General features: G+C 55.4%; 5 protein-coding genes across 5 annotated transcripts; 2 read left to right on the top strand and 3 right to left on the bottom strand.

Annotated features, from left to right (window-relative positions):
* Window positions 1-572: 572 nt before the first annotated feature.
* On the bottom strand, window positions 573-1,752 carry J3D65DRAFT_616431 (uncharacterized protein; the record flags this gene model as incomplete). Its single annotated transcript, XM_066799447.1, has 1 exon — window positions 573-1,752. A coding segment is annotated over exon 1 (668 nt), but the record flags the coding sequence as incomplete, so codon positions are not given.
* A 1,781-nt stretch (window positions 1,753-3,533) lies between these two features.
* J3D65DRAFT_674975 (uncharacterized protein) lies at window positions 3,534-5,737 on the bottom strand. The gene is made up of 3 exons (XM_066803562.1): window positions 5,580-5,737; window positions 4,348-5,529; window positions 3,534-4,287 (listed from the first exon to the last, which is right to left on the bottom strand). The coding sequence occupies exons 1-3, from the start codon at window positions 5,697-5,699 to the stop codon at window positions 3,760-3,762; spliced, it is 1,830 nt and encodes a 609-aa protein (XP_066657702.1). The 5' UTR covers window positions 5,700-5,737; the 3' UTR covers window positions 3,534-3,759.
* A 118-nt stretch (window positions 5,738-5,855) lies between these two features.
* J3D65DRAFT_252851 (uncharacterized protein) lies at window positions 5,856-8,929 on the top strand. The gene is made up of 5 exons (XM_066794820.1): window positions 5,856-6,233; window positions 6,437-7,495; window positions 7,550-7,619; window positions 7,670-8,156; window positions 8,211-8,929. Exons 1-5 carry the CDS (start codon window positions 6,170-6,172, stop codon window positions 8,838-8,840), a joined length of 2,310 nt encoding a protein of 769 aa, XP_066657703.1. The 5' UTR covers window positions 5,856-6,169; the 3' UTR covers window positions 8,841-8,929.
* Window positions 8,930-9,239: 310 nt separating this feature from the next.
* On the bottom strand, window positions 9,240-12,480 carry J3D65DRAFT_252863 (telomere length regulation protein-domain-containing protein). Its single transcript, XM_066794821.1, has 3 exons — window positions 11,587-12,480; window positions 11,196-11,540; window positions 9,240-11,148 (listed from the first exon to the last, which is right to left on the bottom strand). Exons 1-3 carry the CDS (start codon window positions 12,386-12,388, stop codon window positions 9,395-9,397), a joined length of 2,901 nt encoding a protein of 966 aa, XP_066657704.1. The 5' UTR covers window positions 12,389-12,480; the 3' UTR covers window positions 9,240-9,394.
* Window positions 12,481-12,562: 82 nt separating this feature from the next.
* J3D65DRAFT_252846 (uncharacterized protein) lies at window positions 12,563-14,568 on the top strand. Its single transcript, XM_066794819.1, has 4 exons — window positions 12,563-12,827; window positions 12,881-13,013; window positions 13,070-13,366; window positions 13,417-14,568. The coding sequence occupies exons 2-4, from the start codon at window positions 13,010-13,012 to the stop codon at window positions 14,184-14,186; spliced, it is 1,071 nt and encodes a 356-aa protein (XP_066657705.1). The 5' UTR covers window positions 12,563-12,827; window positions 12,881-13,009; the 3' UTR covers window positions 14,187-14,568.
* The last annotated feature ends 8 nt before the right edge of the window (window positions 14,569-14,576 follow it).

Genomic DNA, 14,576 nt, shown 5'->3' on the forward strand with positions numbered 1-14,576 from the left:
TTCAAAGTCTTGGGTAATAGAATGGCAGTCGACGTCGTATGACGGCGTCCGTGTGGTGGGCTGGTCGGGCAAAAAGGCGCAGCGCTGGGTTTAAGACAAGACGGATGGAATGAATGGGATGGCTTCCCTGGTAGAGTCACACACACCTCAAGTCGACCGACTATGGCGCAATCGCAACTAGACAAGCAAGGGCTTCGACTGTTGTTTCTGGCGCATGCCACTACTTCTGCGAGCTCCTGTTTAGCACCACAAAGTGCTTGGTAATTCGGCCTGGAGAGAGCGTCAATAAGCCCGGCAGCACGCCTCGGGCCCTGGTGGCGTCGCGCTTTGCCCCGCATTGTTAGACGCGTCGGGTCGCTGTCATCATCGCACAGTACATGTCCGTCGGCTGCGTGGAGTCGTTGTCGCTTACCGTCTGCTTGTCCATTTGTCATTCGTCCGACATGAATCCTTTGGTTTCTCTAGCATTTGAGCCAATCAATCCGACTCCGAGGCCCAGGGCTGCTTTTACAATTTATCCGTCCGACGACACCCATTTTGTCGTCGGGATATCCGGTCATAGATTAAGAGCTAGTGATCTGTCAAGCCTGAAGCTGAAATACCTACGTGTACCTATCTAGCAACTCAAGATGCTTTCTCTGGGTACGGAGTGGGTGCTGGCCGAAGACGCAGTTGCGACCGCAATTTTCCGACGCCGTGCCGACTGCACCACCAACGACGTCTCTATTCCGTAGGCCAAGCTGTAATCCATCCCACGACACCTCCGCTCAACCTCGAGCACTTCATCTCGTTCATCAGCACCGCCTCACCCGACACAACAGGCGATTGATTGCTAGACCACTGGAGCTGCTACTCTCTTGGAATCGTAGTCCTTTGCCTTTCCCAAGCTGTCGATCGAGGCACCATCATCCGACAAACACTTGCTAGATACGCGAGTCAAATGAACAACTCTGCAGGCGGTCCTTGTCCTTGAAAATGCCATGAGCGTGGCCACGCTCAACCGGGCTGCCGAGTCTTCTTCCATGCCCTAGGAGCGCCGACAACAGGCTCGCAATCACATCTCTACTCAGCCTCCTGCTCACGCTTGATAGCCTTATCTCCCTCCTTCTTGCCTTTGTCGTTTCTGTCTCGCTTGCGCTTGCTGCTGTTGGGCGGCATCAACGTCTTGCAAATGAGGACGTAGATGTCGTCCGCTTCTCCAAGCTTGATGTCCTCCAAAATCTGGCACAGCTGCATTGCAGATTCACCGGGCTGAGAGTCGAGGGTGCTCATGGCGTAGCTGCAAAAGTCGATACCGGTCCTGGCAGGCGTAGCACTGAATGCGTATGATGGCTGATTGCCCGAGCCGACCCAAAGATGTAGGACCATGGCAAGCAGCTCCCTGCTCTTGCCCTCAAACATGGCCACTTTTCCCTCCAGATCCTTGGATTCTTGGCTCTCCTCCGCGATATCCTCAGAGACGGTGTCCTTCTGCATGATCTCAAGTTTGTCGAGAATGTTCTCCAAGAGTTCTGCATGGGCAGCCTGATTGGCAGCTAGGGTGGTCTGCTTAGCAGCTATGACGGCCAGGTTGTTCTGCGTCATGCGCTCGGTGGAAGACAGGCTGAATAGATGATTTGCCTTCTGCCACTCAGTGTCTCCCTCCTGTGGAACCGGCACGTTGATCGTGTCCGCAGCCATCAGCGAACGAGAGGAGGGCTCGCTACGACGTGACTCTTGTTTGGTACGAGCCATCTGAGTGTGTGCTGGTGCGCGTAATGGTGTGGTAGCCGCCTCGCTGGAAGAAGTCTTCTTGGCTCTGGTTCCTTAGAAGAGCGTCAGCAGGAGCTTTGATCATGCCATGAGAGGGGAATGGAAGTACCTTGGAGATGCTGGACTATAGGCTGTGAAGGGATGACGGTCGAGGAGCTAGGACGAGCAAGCGGATCTCAGTACCGATGAAAGGCTCTCCAGGCTCTTCAGGCTGTGACAGCACTGCCTGACAAGCTCTTCGAGTCGAAGTGTTTGGCGAGAGTAGTGATTGGAGATGCTGGCGGAGGACTTAAGAAGCGACCCGACGAGGTGTTGCCAGCAGGTACTGGCAAAAGGCCGGAGTCCCAATGGTTGTAGACGTGTAGTCGACAATATCTCTTGTTGCAGATCACGACCCGACGCGTCGCGTTGCTCTTCCGTTCTACCTTTTGACACACAGACTCACTCCGCAACACCAACACTGACGTTTACACCCACTGATTCCCCTCACCTCCACTCTTTGGTGTTGGCAGGGCTTTAGCTTCTCAACCGACAGTGCTCTCCACACCAAGCCTTTTCCTGCCGAGTCCCTGACCATCTACGGCTTTCACCTCACCAAAGCACCTGCTCCTCACCATCCACTCTCAACGCCTTCTGCCTGTACCGCCTGGCACCTCCCCGGCAGTCTATCCTGACAACTTGTTTTTCCCCAGCGGGTCATCAGCTTCACTCAGCAAAATAATTCGGTCCACCCACTCGCCCAACATGCTCCCGCACGGACGCGCCGGCCCCACGCTGGGCCAACAGCCAGCAAGGATCGCAAACATGACCGACGAAGAAGTCGAGCCGCTCAGGCAAGAAATTTTCAGAATGGAGGAAGAGGCTCGAGCAGAAACCCAGGCGCGCCAGGACCACGTCCTAGACCTTTACCTCGACTTTCTCAGATCCGACACGCTGAAAGCAGAGCACCAAAACAGCTCCAAGGACGTCATCATGCAGGCTGCTTTCCCAGCCGACACCCAAAAGATGACTGAGCTATTCTGCGCCTTCTTTTCGTTCTCGTTCGCGCAAGCAATGAAAAGTGGCGACCGCTTGGATGAGCAGACTTTGGTCGAGTACCGCGACGATTTGCTGCAAATCCGTCTCGAGCGCAATGAAACATTGCCTTCGCGCAAGCTCTTCAATCGCATGACTGAGACGATCGAGCAACTTCAGATGGAGGATGGAAACACCGGCGACTCTGAGGAGCGCCAGGAAGGGAAGGGGAAGATCCAAACAACGCTTCCCGTTGAGGACTGAGAAGCAGTTTTCCATGCTGGTCACCACAAAGGCAGCAAACCACTCTTCGCCCACCAGGCCCGTAGCCACAATTCCGTCAATAACCCCGGATCTACCGCATCCTCGTGTGACGGTAGCTCCAGCTTAATCAACTTTCGCCTCATCTTCGAAGCCCGGTGCGGCACTCAACGTCCACAGCACATCCACTCGCCAGCATTTCGAACGAGCAAATCCAATCGAGAAGTCCGGCCAGCGCCCAGGATGTTTATGTTCCGTCCAACTCCGATTTCTTCAGCCACTATTTGCCACACGTCTTGCTTTGCCGCATGGTCGATACCGTACGATTGATTTTGCTTCCTTTTCTTGCTTCTGCCTTCGTTCACCATTCCCGGCGGATTCCATACGGATAAATCACTTTGCCGGCATGGTCGGTCCGTTCACTTTATGGAATTTAGCAGGTGGCACAGGCGGACTGGGCAGTGCGGTTGCTTTGGCGGTAATCCACAGCGTCGGTGATACATAGCATTCGGTTGTGATGTAGCCAGCGTCCCTGTGGCCAAGGGTGAGAGACACATGGTAAAAACGGAATGACAGACAGAGCATTTGCAGATAGAAGAAAGGACTTTAGCTTTTCCCCAGCCCCATTGACGCCGTGACAGTCGTGGTCTACGATATAGCCAAAACCGTGTGCTTTTCAACCCTACATGCAGAAACCCCCCTTTTTTGCGACCAACCCCTTGCATACTCCAATTACTTCTTTCCCCCGCTCTTCTTCCACGCCGTCCCCCGCTTGCTACTCCGTGACGCCGGCTTGCCACCCTTCTTGCCGCTCGCACCCTTCTTCGCGCCTCCCAGCTTCAACCCCGACTTGCCTCCCTTGGAGCTGGCGCGGTACCCCTCAAACACAAACGCCTCAGGGGCCTTGAAGCCGCCGGGCCCAGTGGTTGCTGCCGCAGGCTTGCCGCCAGCCTTGCCGTCCTTCATCTCGACGGCGTTGGCTCCAGTGCCAAAGTCGGGCTTCTTGAGCTTTGCGGCGCCGGCCTTGCCCAGCAGCTTGGCCGCGCGGCCCTGCAGCGACTTTTCCTCGGCGCTGAGCTTGGGGTTGTAGATGCGGGACGAGCCGCCGCCGACGGCCGGGCGAGTCGACGCGCCTGTGGCCTGCTGCCGCTGCTGGTTGCGCTTGAAGGGTTTGGCACGCGTCACGCGCAGCTTGCGGGGGAGCATGGGCGGGAACTTTTTGTCGTTGAAGAGCAGCGCGGCTTCGACGCCGTTTTCGTCCTGGACCATGTCAGTTTGTGTACAACTGGGAAATCACAGCTGAAGGTAGCTTTGACTTACCGTGAACTGTACGTATGCGAAACCCTTGCCGACTCTCGTTTTGGGGTCGCGCACGACGCGGACACTTTCGACGGTGCCGCATTTTCCAAATTCGCGCCACAGGCCCTCCTCGACGTCGCTCGGCTCCTTCTTCTTGGGAGGCGCCTTCTTGAACCGCTCGGCCTCGGCCTGCTGGATCCCGCTCTCGTCGTCGACAAATCCTAGATTGCCGACGAAGACGCAGCGCTTGTGGTCAGCCTTGGCCGGATGCGCGACAGAGTCGACGCGAATGTGCCGCTCGAGGACGACGGTGCCATTGAGGCGGCGTATGGCTTCGCGAGCCGCAAGTAGAGTCGAGTAAACGACGTAGGCGTTGGTGCTGTGCGCAGTTGCGTCCATGATATCCTTGGTAACGTAGGCGGCCTTTTTGGGCAGACTCGCCGTAAAGGGCGTCGAGCGGAAGCGGTGCGACTCCAGCTTGTGGGCAGGCTTTTCTTTAGGGAGTTCGGATAGGAAGGACGACATGTGCTTGGTGAAGATTTTCTGCGCAGATTTATCTTTGATGGCCGCAGTCGACACGTTGCCAACGAAGACTGTCCGCGCTGCCTTGTCGAGCTCTGCATTCTCTCCCGTGGGCTTCGTGGAGGACTTGGACTCGTGCGCGGGGACCTCGGCGTCGGAGTCAGCGTCTGCCTCGGACGCGTCGCTTGCATCCTCCATCTCTGAATCTTCATCTCCCTCCTCTGAGGAGCCATCGTCCTCGTCGGAGTCATCCGACTTCTCGGCGGCCTGCCCGTCCTCCTTTTTCAGACGCTTCTTGCTCCTCTCGCTTTCCCGCTTTGCTGTCTCCTTGGCTTCTTCCTTTGCGAGCTTGCGCATGTACTGACCCTCGAGATCATCGTCTTCTGCCTTGCGTTTCCGCTTGCGCTCAGGCTTGTCTTGGCCGTTGGTCAGAGATTCGTGCACCGGAATTTCCACCTCCTCGGAATCTTCTTCGGACGGTTTCTGCTTCTTGTCTGAGACATCATCATCTGAATCCTCGTTTTCGTCGTCGTCGTCGTCGTCGGGCAATTCCTCGTCGATACTCGACAAGTCCTCGTCGTCAACTTCCTCCGCGTCGTCGGACTCGTCCTTGGCTTCCTCCTCCTCCTTTCTCTTCAACTCTTGATACACTTCTTTCGGCAGAGGCTTCGCAGGTCCAACCTGAATGACGTGTTAGGAGATTGGCATGCAAATGCAGGGATTCTACCCACGGGTTTTGCGAACAAAGATGCCAGGCCAGGATCAATGGATTTTGTGTCGGCCACCAGCTTCAGGGCTCGAGCATCCTTCTGGGAGACGGCTGCATTCTTCTTGGACTTGTCCTTGGCCATTGTGCCAGTGTGCGTGGGTGTAGGAAATTTGGGTAGGGCAAGCGCAGAGCAGAGCATGCAGAGAAACGCGCGCATCCAGAAAAAGCGTCGGCGTCAGGGCTCCCAAACGCCGACCGGGACCCGGCGAGCTCACGCGGAGGGGCCACTGGCCGGGGTTTTCCCGCCTCTGGCCATGGCAATCATCAGGGCCATTTGAGGTCACTCCTACACCCGCACCACCAGCCAGCGCGCCCGAAGCTGATGCCTCTTTCTCCCTCGTCACCTCTATTCTTCCGCTTCGAGCATCTCGCGCGAAGTCCGTTTCGACACGCCCAAGACCCTTCCCTGGCGAGCCTTGCTCCTGGTCCTCTCTACGCGCACTCGCTCCACACGCAATCCCGCCAATTTTGACGACGCGAAGCTCCCAACGCCCTATACGCATTTCAGAACACTTGCTGGATCTCGTGGGACCATCGTACCGGCAGCGCACCATGAGCGCGCCCTTTCGGAGCAGCAGAAGCCGGTCCAAAGAGGCCGGCGCACACGCACCCGGTGGTGAGTCGAGACCTGAGCCTCAGACCTCGATACGCTTGCTTCTGCTCTCGATTCAAGCCTTCTCCATGGCTTTCATGTCACGGTGGATGGCTGAACGTGGACGTGTTGGCCGAGTAGCTCCAAGCGCCGCCTTTTTTGCACCCACCGCATCCCACGTCACAAGGAAACCACAAGAACAGCCGCTAATACATGATCGCTCGTAGAATCCGACATCACACACCCCACGGCATCGCCTTCCAAAGCCCCTACTCCAGAACCTCTCGAGTCCTCTCCCGAGCCCGACACCGTGTTACCGCCCCAGTCTCGCGACGAACCCCACCCCGACAACTCCACGGTCGCAAATGATAGCTCCGCCGTCCCGACTCAGACGTTCGTCCCTACATTCGGTGAGAGGCTGGACGATACGCCAGACTTGGGCAGAGATACTAGGAACGACCATTATGACAATTTTCTGGGAGACGAGGGCTCCAGCAGCCTCAGTGAACCAGAAGAGAGTGTTGAAGGTCGTGAAGACGAAATTCACAGAGCCAACGAAGCTTCGCCGGACGCTGAGGAGAACGACTCCGAAGCGGAGACTGAACGCATCGACAACACTCCGCGAAAACTCGCGCGCACGGTTACCGACGTCACAAACGGTTCAGATGGCCCGGCCGAGCGGACCCCAAGCAAATTAGCGAGGGGTTTGAGTGTTGACATGCATCATTCAAAGCCAAAACCGTCTGCGGAGCAGGCTGCGATCCATTCCGAAGTCGGCGACGACAGCGATGACGACGTTGTTCTCCCAGACGCGAGCCGCGACATTGAAGCTGACGCCGACAATGGCTCAGTAGGTGATGGGGTCGAACGAAAGCGCAAGCGCTCGAGTAGTGCCCTATCGTCGATCGGAGATGGTCTCGACACCGATCAGCCGGCTCCCAAGCGTCATAGCTCTGCAAGACCGTACGAAACGAATGGCGATCAGATGGAGGTCGACGAGCCTGAGGTGCAACAGACTGTGGAAGACGATACTGTTCACAAAGAAGCCGAGGCGCAGGCTGAAGACGAGGACAGTGGAGAGGGCGCCGCTGCACGAGTGGCTGAGCCTGCTGAAGAGGCGCCCGCGGCCTCGAAAAAGGCCAAGGGTAAGAGGGGCCAGCGAAAAGGCAGGAAGGGCAGGCCGACCGAGAAGGAAGATCAAACAGCTACACCTGCAGAGGTGGAAGATGAAGACGGCGCAGAAGGCGAAATCGACGCGGAGGAAGCTGGCATGATTGAGGAAGAACGTAAGCAGACCAAGTCGCGCGAGACGCGTCGCACCGCTCACATATGCGAATTAGGTGACCGAAAACACAACGCGCTCGAAGCTCTCAACAGGATTGAGCGACAGTTCCTGACCTTTCAGAAAAAGTAAGTCGTCTGTTTCATGAAGGATACCTCGTTGCTAACTGACTTGGCAGGCGACTTGAAGAACGACTTGAATTGCTTTCGATCGAACTCAACCAATTACAATCGCCCAACTCGACACACGAAGAATACTTGCTCATGCTGGCAGCAGTAGACCAGCGTCGCGACGAAAAGATACGACAAGAAAACGTTCGGCTGAACTTGAAAAGAGACATCCTCAAGAAGCATTTTGTGGCCATGCGCGGAACGATACACGGACAATTTGTGCATGATGTGGGAGACATACGGATGACTTATCTCACCCAATGCAACCAACGCATCACGCAGCTTCAGAGAGAAAGACGATACTGGGGAACAAACGAGACGGACTACACAATCAAGTTCAACAACAAGAGGTCACAGCAAGCGCTCCAGCAGCAGGCGTACAACCTGGAAGTTTCAGTATTATCGGGTGTCGCCAAGTACGTTGGTTTTCCAGCTGCGCCGGATCTCAACTCGGCTCGCGCTCCAGAAATCGATCAGGACCTGGCTACAATGGGAGTGAGTAGTATCAGTGCCAAAAGGCCTTCCAAGAGTCCATGCTGATGACTGCAGATACCATTTCGCTCTGCCCAGCCCAGCCGCCTGGAAGCCGCTCAAGAACCTCCGTTGCGAGGAGAACGACCTGCCGAAGAGCAACCAGAACAAAATGCTTGGGTGAACCCTCAATTGCCACCTCATCAAGCACATTACCCGCCATCATCGGCACCCCAACCTCGAGTGACCAGCAATCCCTTTTCGACACCCGCAGCGCAAAGAAACACGGTGGACATCAATGCGCCGAATGGCTCCGCGTCAACAATTGACATGCAAGGGTCCAACCCTCCCTCTTCCGCGGCACAGGGCCAAGGCTCCGGACCGCAACCAGACACCTACGAGTCCCCTGTTTTGCAGATGAAGCAAGCAATGGCACGCTCCGAGAACCGCCACCATCCATCCGAATCAACGCCAATTCGCATCGGACCCCAACAGGCCCGCGAACTTGCCAGAAATGAACCGAATCCACATCCGCCGACGAACATTTACGAAAACCCTGCATTGATACCGCGGCTCTCACCTCCTACGACTTCCAATGCCGCTGCTACATCCAACTCAATCAAGGCTGAGGACCCAGGCGAGCAGCTTCAGCGAGCCGCCATGCCGCCCAGAACAGGTCTCGCTGTTGGCGGCGGCATGTTCCGCTGAGTCTTGCCTTTTTGCGGCTTTGGTTTTCTTTCGCACCGGAGACTTTGAAGCATGAGATTTGGCGTTTGCGGCAGGATTCATCCGGACAGGCCGGACTATGACTCTGTATGGAATCACGGCGTTTTTGTTTTGCTGGCGAGCTTGGGAACCGGGGGAACGCGACATACCCAGCTGACCTCAACTGCATTGAACATGGAGCCCTATTGGCATTCTGTGCTTTTTCTCCACGCTTGTTATTGACCATCTTTCCCTTTTTGCGTTTCTTTGTCTCATTGTCGACTTTCCTGGGTTTGAGGTGTTTTGAGCGCGCTGATGAGTGGATGAACTCTGGGGGCGCATTCTATCCGTTGTGACATCAGCTCGACTCCCGACTTCTAATATCGAATGATAGGATCACTCTTCTATCACAAGGGTGAGCGCAACAGGCTTGGCATGGTCTTTGAGTCGGGAGAATCACCAAATATTTTGAAGACTGTCTCCCCTTTGTAGTGGAATGGACTCGAGTGCTTTTTGGGTGCCGCAGATCACAGGATCGCCGCCCTCCGCGTCGACACCTAAAAGTCAACCAAATCCCCCATCATCAGACGCTGCCACCTCTCAACAACATCGCCAATCCTGACCAGTACGGCCGCAGCCAAACTCCTAACCCTCTCCTCCTCCTCACTTCCGCCCGCCGTGTTTTCAAAGACAGTCCGCACCCACTCCTGCGTCTCAAGCAGCTCCCTCGCCTGGTCCCTGACCAGCTGCTCGCCGTCTTCATTCACCTCCATGGCGGCCAGCAGGGCAAACAAGACGGCCTCCAGCACGGCGGCGTCGGCCACGGCCACGGCGCGCAGCGAGAGCAGCAGGTCCAGCAGCTCGGCCGTCATCTGCGGCAGCGACAGCGTCGCTGGGCCCGCGGCGTGCAGCACAATGGCCAGCGTCTTGAGCAGCAGCGGCAAGACGTGCGGCGAGTGCAGGATGCCATTGCCGGCACCGCCGCCGCCCCTGTTCATTCCTGATGCGCGCGCGTAGGCCCACCACCCGCCCGTCAGCGGGAAGAAGATGCCGTGCGCGACGACCTTGGCCAGCGCGTTGTTGATGACGCGCCGCCGCTTGGCCACGTCCATGCGCGACGAGAAGGTGCGGACTTTCAGCGCCGACGGGCCCGTCAGCTTGTCGGCCGCGTCGAGCGCCAGCGGCGAGATGAGGCGCTGCTTCAGCTGGTTGCTCATGGCGTCGATGGGCGTCTTGCTGTCGTCGGCGGAGTAGATTTTGTGGAGCGCCGGGGGAAGCGTTTTGGTTGGGAAAGAGGACGAGGCTTTATCCTTGCTGTTGTTTTCGTCGTCGTCGCCAAAGTCTGCCAGCTCGCGAGCGCCGAGTCCCAGTGCTGTCAGGATGGCGGCGCGTTGGCTGATGGAGAAGTCGCCCGTGTAGAATGAGTGCACGAAGAGAGGTCCCATCTCCTCCGGTTCGGCGAGAAGCACCGCAATCAGCCCCTGCTGCCGCATCTCCTCAAACTCGTCCATGTTAAATTGATCCTTGAGGTTGGTGAGGACAAAGGCGAGCTCGTCCAGGCTGTCTTTGACTTCCTTGCCAAAGTTGGTTTTGCGCCGGATCAGACTTGCCGCCGTGCTGAGGGCCAGGTGGTGTTTGTCGTAGTCTTCTGCTTCGCGGAGGCCTGCCAGAAGGTCACGGATGTACACTGGTGCGGTTGGTTTGTTGCGCGTGACTAGTGTGGGGTCTTCGTGGTCGTCTTCTGGGTCAGAATCTGGCTTGGCGTAGGGTATCAGGTCGTCGTCCTGATCAGAATCGAGTATTTCCACTATTCTGGGCCCTGTAGCCGTTGTCACTGCTTCTTTTTCCTTTAATGGGCCGCACTGATGTTCGAACTTGGGTGCTTTTTTCGACATAGACGATGATTTGTCGTCGGTCTTCCTTTCGGCCGAGACATCGTCCAGGTTTCCAATGGAATCATTTATGCGGACCAGCTGGAGATACCATTGGGCCTCTGCAGATTCAGTTTGGGGGATATCAAACTTCAACCTTTTGTCAGGCTTATCGATGAGCTCAGATATGGCCATTGCTGTGACCATTCCGAGAAACCTTGCACGGAGCGATGAGGCCGAAAGTCTGTTGGAAGTTCCGCTCATGTGTACGCTAGATCTTGCAACGGTAAAAAGAAACATTGGATCTGAGCGATGTACGTAGCCGCTTGATATGAGCAGCACTTGAGCGAGGGCTTCTTGATGGACGATTGGGGTGTGCTTTATGAAAAGCTCGTCTCCAAATTGCTCCATGGTCCGTTCCATGACTTTTGTCATCCGGTCTACGCACACGTCAGCAGCGGTTGTTCCAGGACCTGTGATTTCGTACCTTCATCAGTCTGCAATGCAGCTATGGCTGCGCGTCGGACTAGAAAGGAGCCAACACAGTTCTCACTGGACAACCAGTTCACCAACGCGTCTTTCATGGAGTTGCTGCTTGAAATCAGTACCGCTATCAACGCGGATGCTCCGCTAAGCGCCCTCTGTTCCTTTTCTGTTTCCATCTTGGAGACTCTTTGGGCGCCCAGATGCTTCTTTGAGATCCAATCAATCGTCGAGAAAAGAAATTGTCTTTGTTCATGGGCTCGGGTCTTTTGCAACAGCCGTTGCAACTGTGTTGATTTACTCGATGGATCGGCGACCAAGTCCGAGATGATCTCTCCCACTATGTGCTCTGTTTCTCGTCAGCGGAGAATCAGACAGTAGTCGGTGCGTCTTACCATTATAGCCCAATGTCAAAGACTTGCCGAGCAGTAGAGCTGCTGCAGGACCAACGTCGCCCTGTCCGCTTCCGAGCAGAGTAACGACATTGCAACCAATCCATGTTGCGAATCTAGGGCCGCTGGACAGCCATGAGCTTTCCACTTGCTCGGATGTCTCTTTCAACAAGTCTTCTGCTTGCGCAGAGACCGAGACGATGCGACCAGAAGCTGTGAGGGAAACAAACTCACGCCAAAGAATTTGGCGCTGGTTTGATGCGGAAACGAATTTATTGACGTCGGTGCAGATTGCTGAAGCAAAGTCAGACCCGGTGATGAGTCTACTCAAAACATCCAGAATGATCCTGATCTGGCTCCTTGTGCTCCTGGACTTTTTGATCTGCTGCTGTGATTGGGCCTGCTCCTCTACGCAAAGACTCTTCATCCGCGCTACCAATGCTCCCAACCCACCAACACTTTTGAGGGATTGCAAGACAAGACTGCGATCACTATGGTCCGACTGATTCCACGTTTCCCAGTAGTCGGGAATTGTTGAGTTGACCAGCGTACCGATGACTTGCGCTGAAAGCGGTTCGGGGACTCTCACGTTGAAGTCTGCAGAATTTCGCGTAGATTTCTGGAGAAACCCCAAGACATCGTGAAGAGATTGTGGATCAGGTTGTTCTCGTAGGACCTTCAGAGCTTGATCTGGAGTGCTTGTAGCTGCGGAAACTGCCGCAAGACGTTGAGGCTTCGGTGCGTGATGTTCAGAATTGACGTCCTGAATTCTAGTCGTCTTGACAGCGGTTAGTAAGTCATCCATGATCGATGTTTATGGTCATGATTCAGTTTCGAGGGCGGTTATTGAAAAGGTTCGGTGTGGATGGAGTGAAGGCGAAGGCTCCAGTAAAGTCCAGGTCCGGGTCCCAGGTCTCGCGTCGCTCGCGCGTGTTGGCCAGTGCGCTTATCGATAGTGGAGGACCGGGAGCTTTGACGCAATTGGGTTCCTCAGTTTCCTTCCAGAACGACAACCCGACAACTCCACCTCTCCGAAACTGGATTGCCCAGAAGAATCAGCCATGGCAGCAACTGACGGCGAGCCTCCTCAAAAATGGTGTGTCTGCAAGCCGCTTCCACATATCTCCGCTCACACAAAACAGGAAGTACCTTCGGAACATCCTCAGCCGACGAGGACCATTCACAGACCCTGATTGGGAGCCGGGCATGACGTCTCTTGAGACGCTGGCAAATATGAAGATTCTGTACGCTGCCTTTTTCAAAATGATGGGCTCAAATACTAACGGTCTTGATTTAGAGTCATGTAAGCTGTTAGACGCCGCACGCAGGCGCCTAGCTGACAGCGAGCAGCGGTGCAGGAGGTCTGGGATGCGAGATTCTCAAGAACCTTGCCCTTTCTGGCTTCAAGGACATTCACGTCATTGACATGGGTACGAAAAGAGCACAAGTCCTCTTTATCGAAGCATCACGTGACTAACTTCCATAGACACCATCGATGTCTCAAACTTGAACCGGCAGTTTCTTTTCCGTCAAGCCGATGTTGGAAAACCAAAAGCGGAGGTGGCGGCTCGATTCGTCGAGAGACGCGTCAAAGGAGTCCAAATCACCCCTTACTGCGGCAAGATTCAGGACAAGGATGAAGAATACTACATGCAATTCGGCATGGTGATTTGTGGTCTCGACAGTATCGAAGCACGGCGATGGATCAACGCTATGCTCGTTGGCATGGTAGACGGAGACGACCCAGACTCGCTGAAGCCTTTGATAGACGGAGGCACCGAAGGTAAGGGTCTATTCCAGGTCGGAGTGAAACAAACTCTGACAGTCTCACAGGCTTCAAGGGCCAAGCTCGTGTTGTCCTGCCTACCATGACTTCGTGCATCGAGTGTCAGCTAGACATGCATGCACCGCGGGCAGCTGTACCTCTGTGCACACTGGCGACCATTCCCAGACAACCGCAGCACTGCATCGAATGGGCACACATCATTGCTTGGGAGGAGGAGCGCAAGGAAGACACGCTCGACACTGATGACCCCGAACACATCACCTGGCTCTACAACAAGGCTCTGAACCGCGCCAAGGAATTCAACATCCCAGGGGTCACGTACTCTATGACGCAGGGTGTCGTGAAAAACATCATTCCCGCCATTGCCTCGACAAATGCAATAGTCGCAGCTAGCTGTTGCAACGAGGCATTCAAGGTAGCTACCAGCACGGCCCCTCCGCTCGGCATGCCCGAGGAGAGCAACTACATGATGTACACGGGCGACGACAGCGTGTACACGTACACCTTCGAACATCAAAAGAAAGACGACTGTCCGGTTTGTGGTAATCTGGCCAGGAAGCTTGACGTGAATGCGAAGAGCACGCTCGAAGATTTCCTAGAAAGCCTAGCTGAGAGACCTGAAGCGCAGCTGAAGAAGCCTTCGATCCGGTCAGAGGCAAAGACGCTGTACTACCAGTTTCCGCAGAGCATTGAGGAGCAGACCAGGCCAAACTTGAAGAAGAGAATGGAAGAGCTGGTAGAGGATGGCGAGGAAGTTGTCGTCACAGATCCTGCCTTCCAACTGCCATTCAAGTTCAAGCTGGCGTTCAGACAATGAGAGGGGGAGGGAAGCTCCTCGTGGGGCTCAAGGAATGCGGGCAGAGGTAGAGAGGAGGGCAACGGGGGCTGCATTGTTTACAGCACACGGGCAGGGAGCTTGAAGATGGAAGATGGACGGAAAGATTCGGAGGCGGTCGTAGAGTTGAACACGAACAAGTCTATCCTAGAAGGAACTGATTTATAGATTTCATTTGCTTCACCACCAAAGCTACGAGCGCCTGATCCGAGCTTGTTGAGGCGGACGATTGATCTGCCAGAATGGAACGGATTGAGGACACAATGCGGAGGTGGGTACGTTGAGGTTTCACGAAGCTGTGGTTTCAACAAGAAAGGGGTGCCGTGAAGCAGAAAAGGGCCTTTTGGATGTTTGGTCGGTGTTGGCAGGGCC

This window comes from Phyllosticta citribraziliensis (genome assembly GCF_038025025.1).
Source record: "Phyllosticta citribraziliensis strain CPC 17464 chromosome Unknown J3D65scaffold_3, whole genome shotgun sequence".
NCBI lineage: Eukaryota > Fungi > Ascomycota > Dothideomycetes > Botryosphaeriales > Phyllostictaceae > Phyllosticta > Phyllosticta citribraziliensis.

What these genes read in the sequence shown, in the direction of transcription:
- J3D65DRAFT_674975 (XM_066803562.1), bottom strand. Translation starts at nt 5,699, where the DNA reads ATGGCCAAGGACAAGTCCAAGAAGAATGCAGCCGTCTCCCAGAAGGAT. An exon ending in CATCTTTGTTCGCAAAACCC is followed by an intron (nt 5,530 to 5,579) that starts GTGGGTAGAATC and finishes CACGTCATTCAG; the next exon opens with GTTGGACCTGCGAAGCCTCT. An exon ending in TCGCATACGTACAGTTCACG is followed by an intron (nt 4,288 to 4,347) that starts GTAAGTCAAAGC and finishes GACATGGTCCAG; the next exon opens with GACGAAAACGGCGTCGAAGC.
- J3D65DRAFT_252851 (XM_066794820.1), top strand. Translation starts at nt 6,170, where the DNA reads ATGAGCGCGCCCTTTCGGAGCAGCAGAAGCCGGTCCAAAGAGGCCGGC. An exon ending in TGGCATGATTGAGGAAGAAC is followed by an intron (nt 7,496 to 7,549) that starts GTAAGCAGACCA and finishes TATGCGAATTAG; the next exon opens with GTGACCGAAAACACAACGCG. An exon ending in AGGACCTGGCTACAATGGGA is followed by an intron (nt 8,157 to 8,210) that starts GTGAGTAGTATC and finishes TGATGACTGCAG; the next exon opens with ATACCATTTCGCTCTGCCCA.
- J3D65DRAFT_252863 (XM_066794821.1), bottom strand. Translation starts at nt 12,388, where the DNA reads ATGGATGACTTACTAACCGCTGTCAAGACGACTAGAATTCAGGACGTC. An exon ending in TTTGACATTGGGCTATAATG is followed by an intron (nt 11,541 to 11,586) that starts GTAAGACGCACC and finishes GACGAGAAACAG; the next exon opens with AGCACATAGTGGGAGAGATC. An exon ending in TGCATTGCAGACTGATGAAG is followed by an intron (nt 11,149 to 11,195) that starts GTACGAAATCAC and finishes ACGTGTGCGTAG; the next exon opens with ACCGGATGACAAAAGTCATG.
- J3D65DRAFT_252846 (XM_066794819.1), top strand. An exon ending in GATAGACGGAGGCACCGAAG is followed by an intron (nt 13,367 to 13,416) that starts GTAAGGGTCTAT and finishes ACAGTCTCACAG; the next exon opens with GCTTCAAGGGCCAAGCTCGT.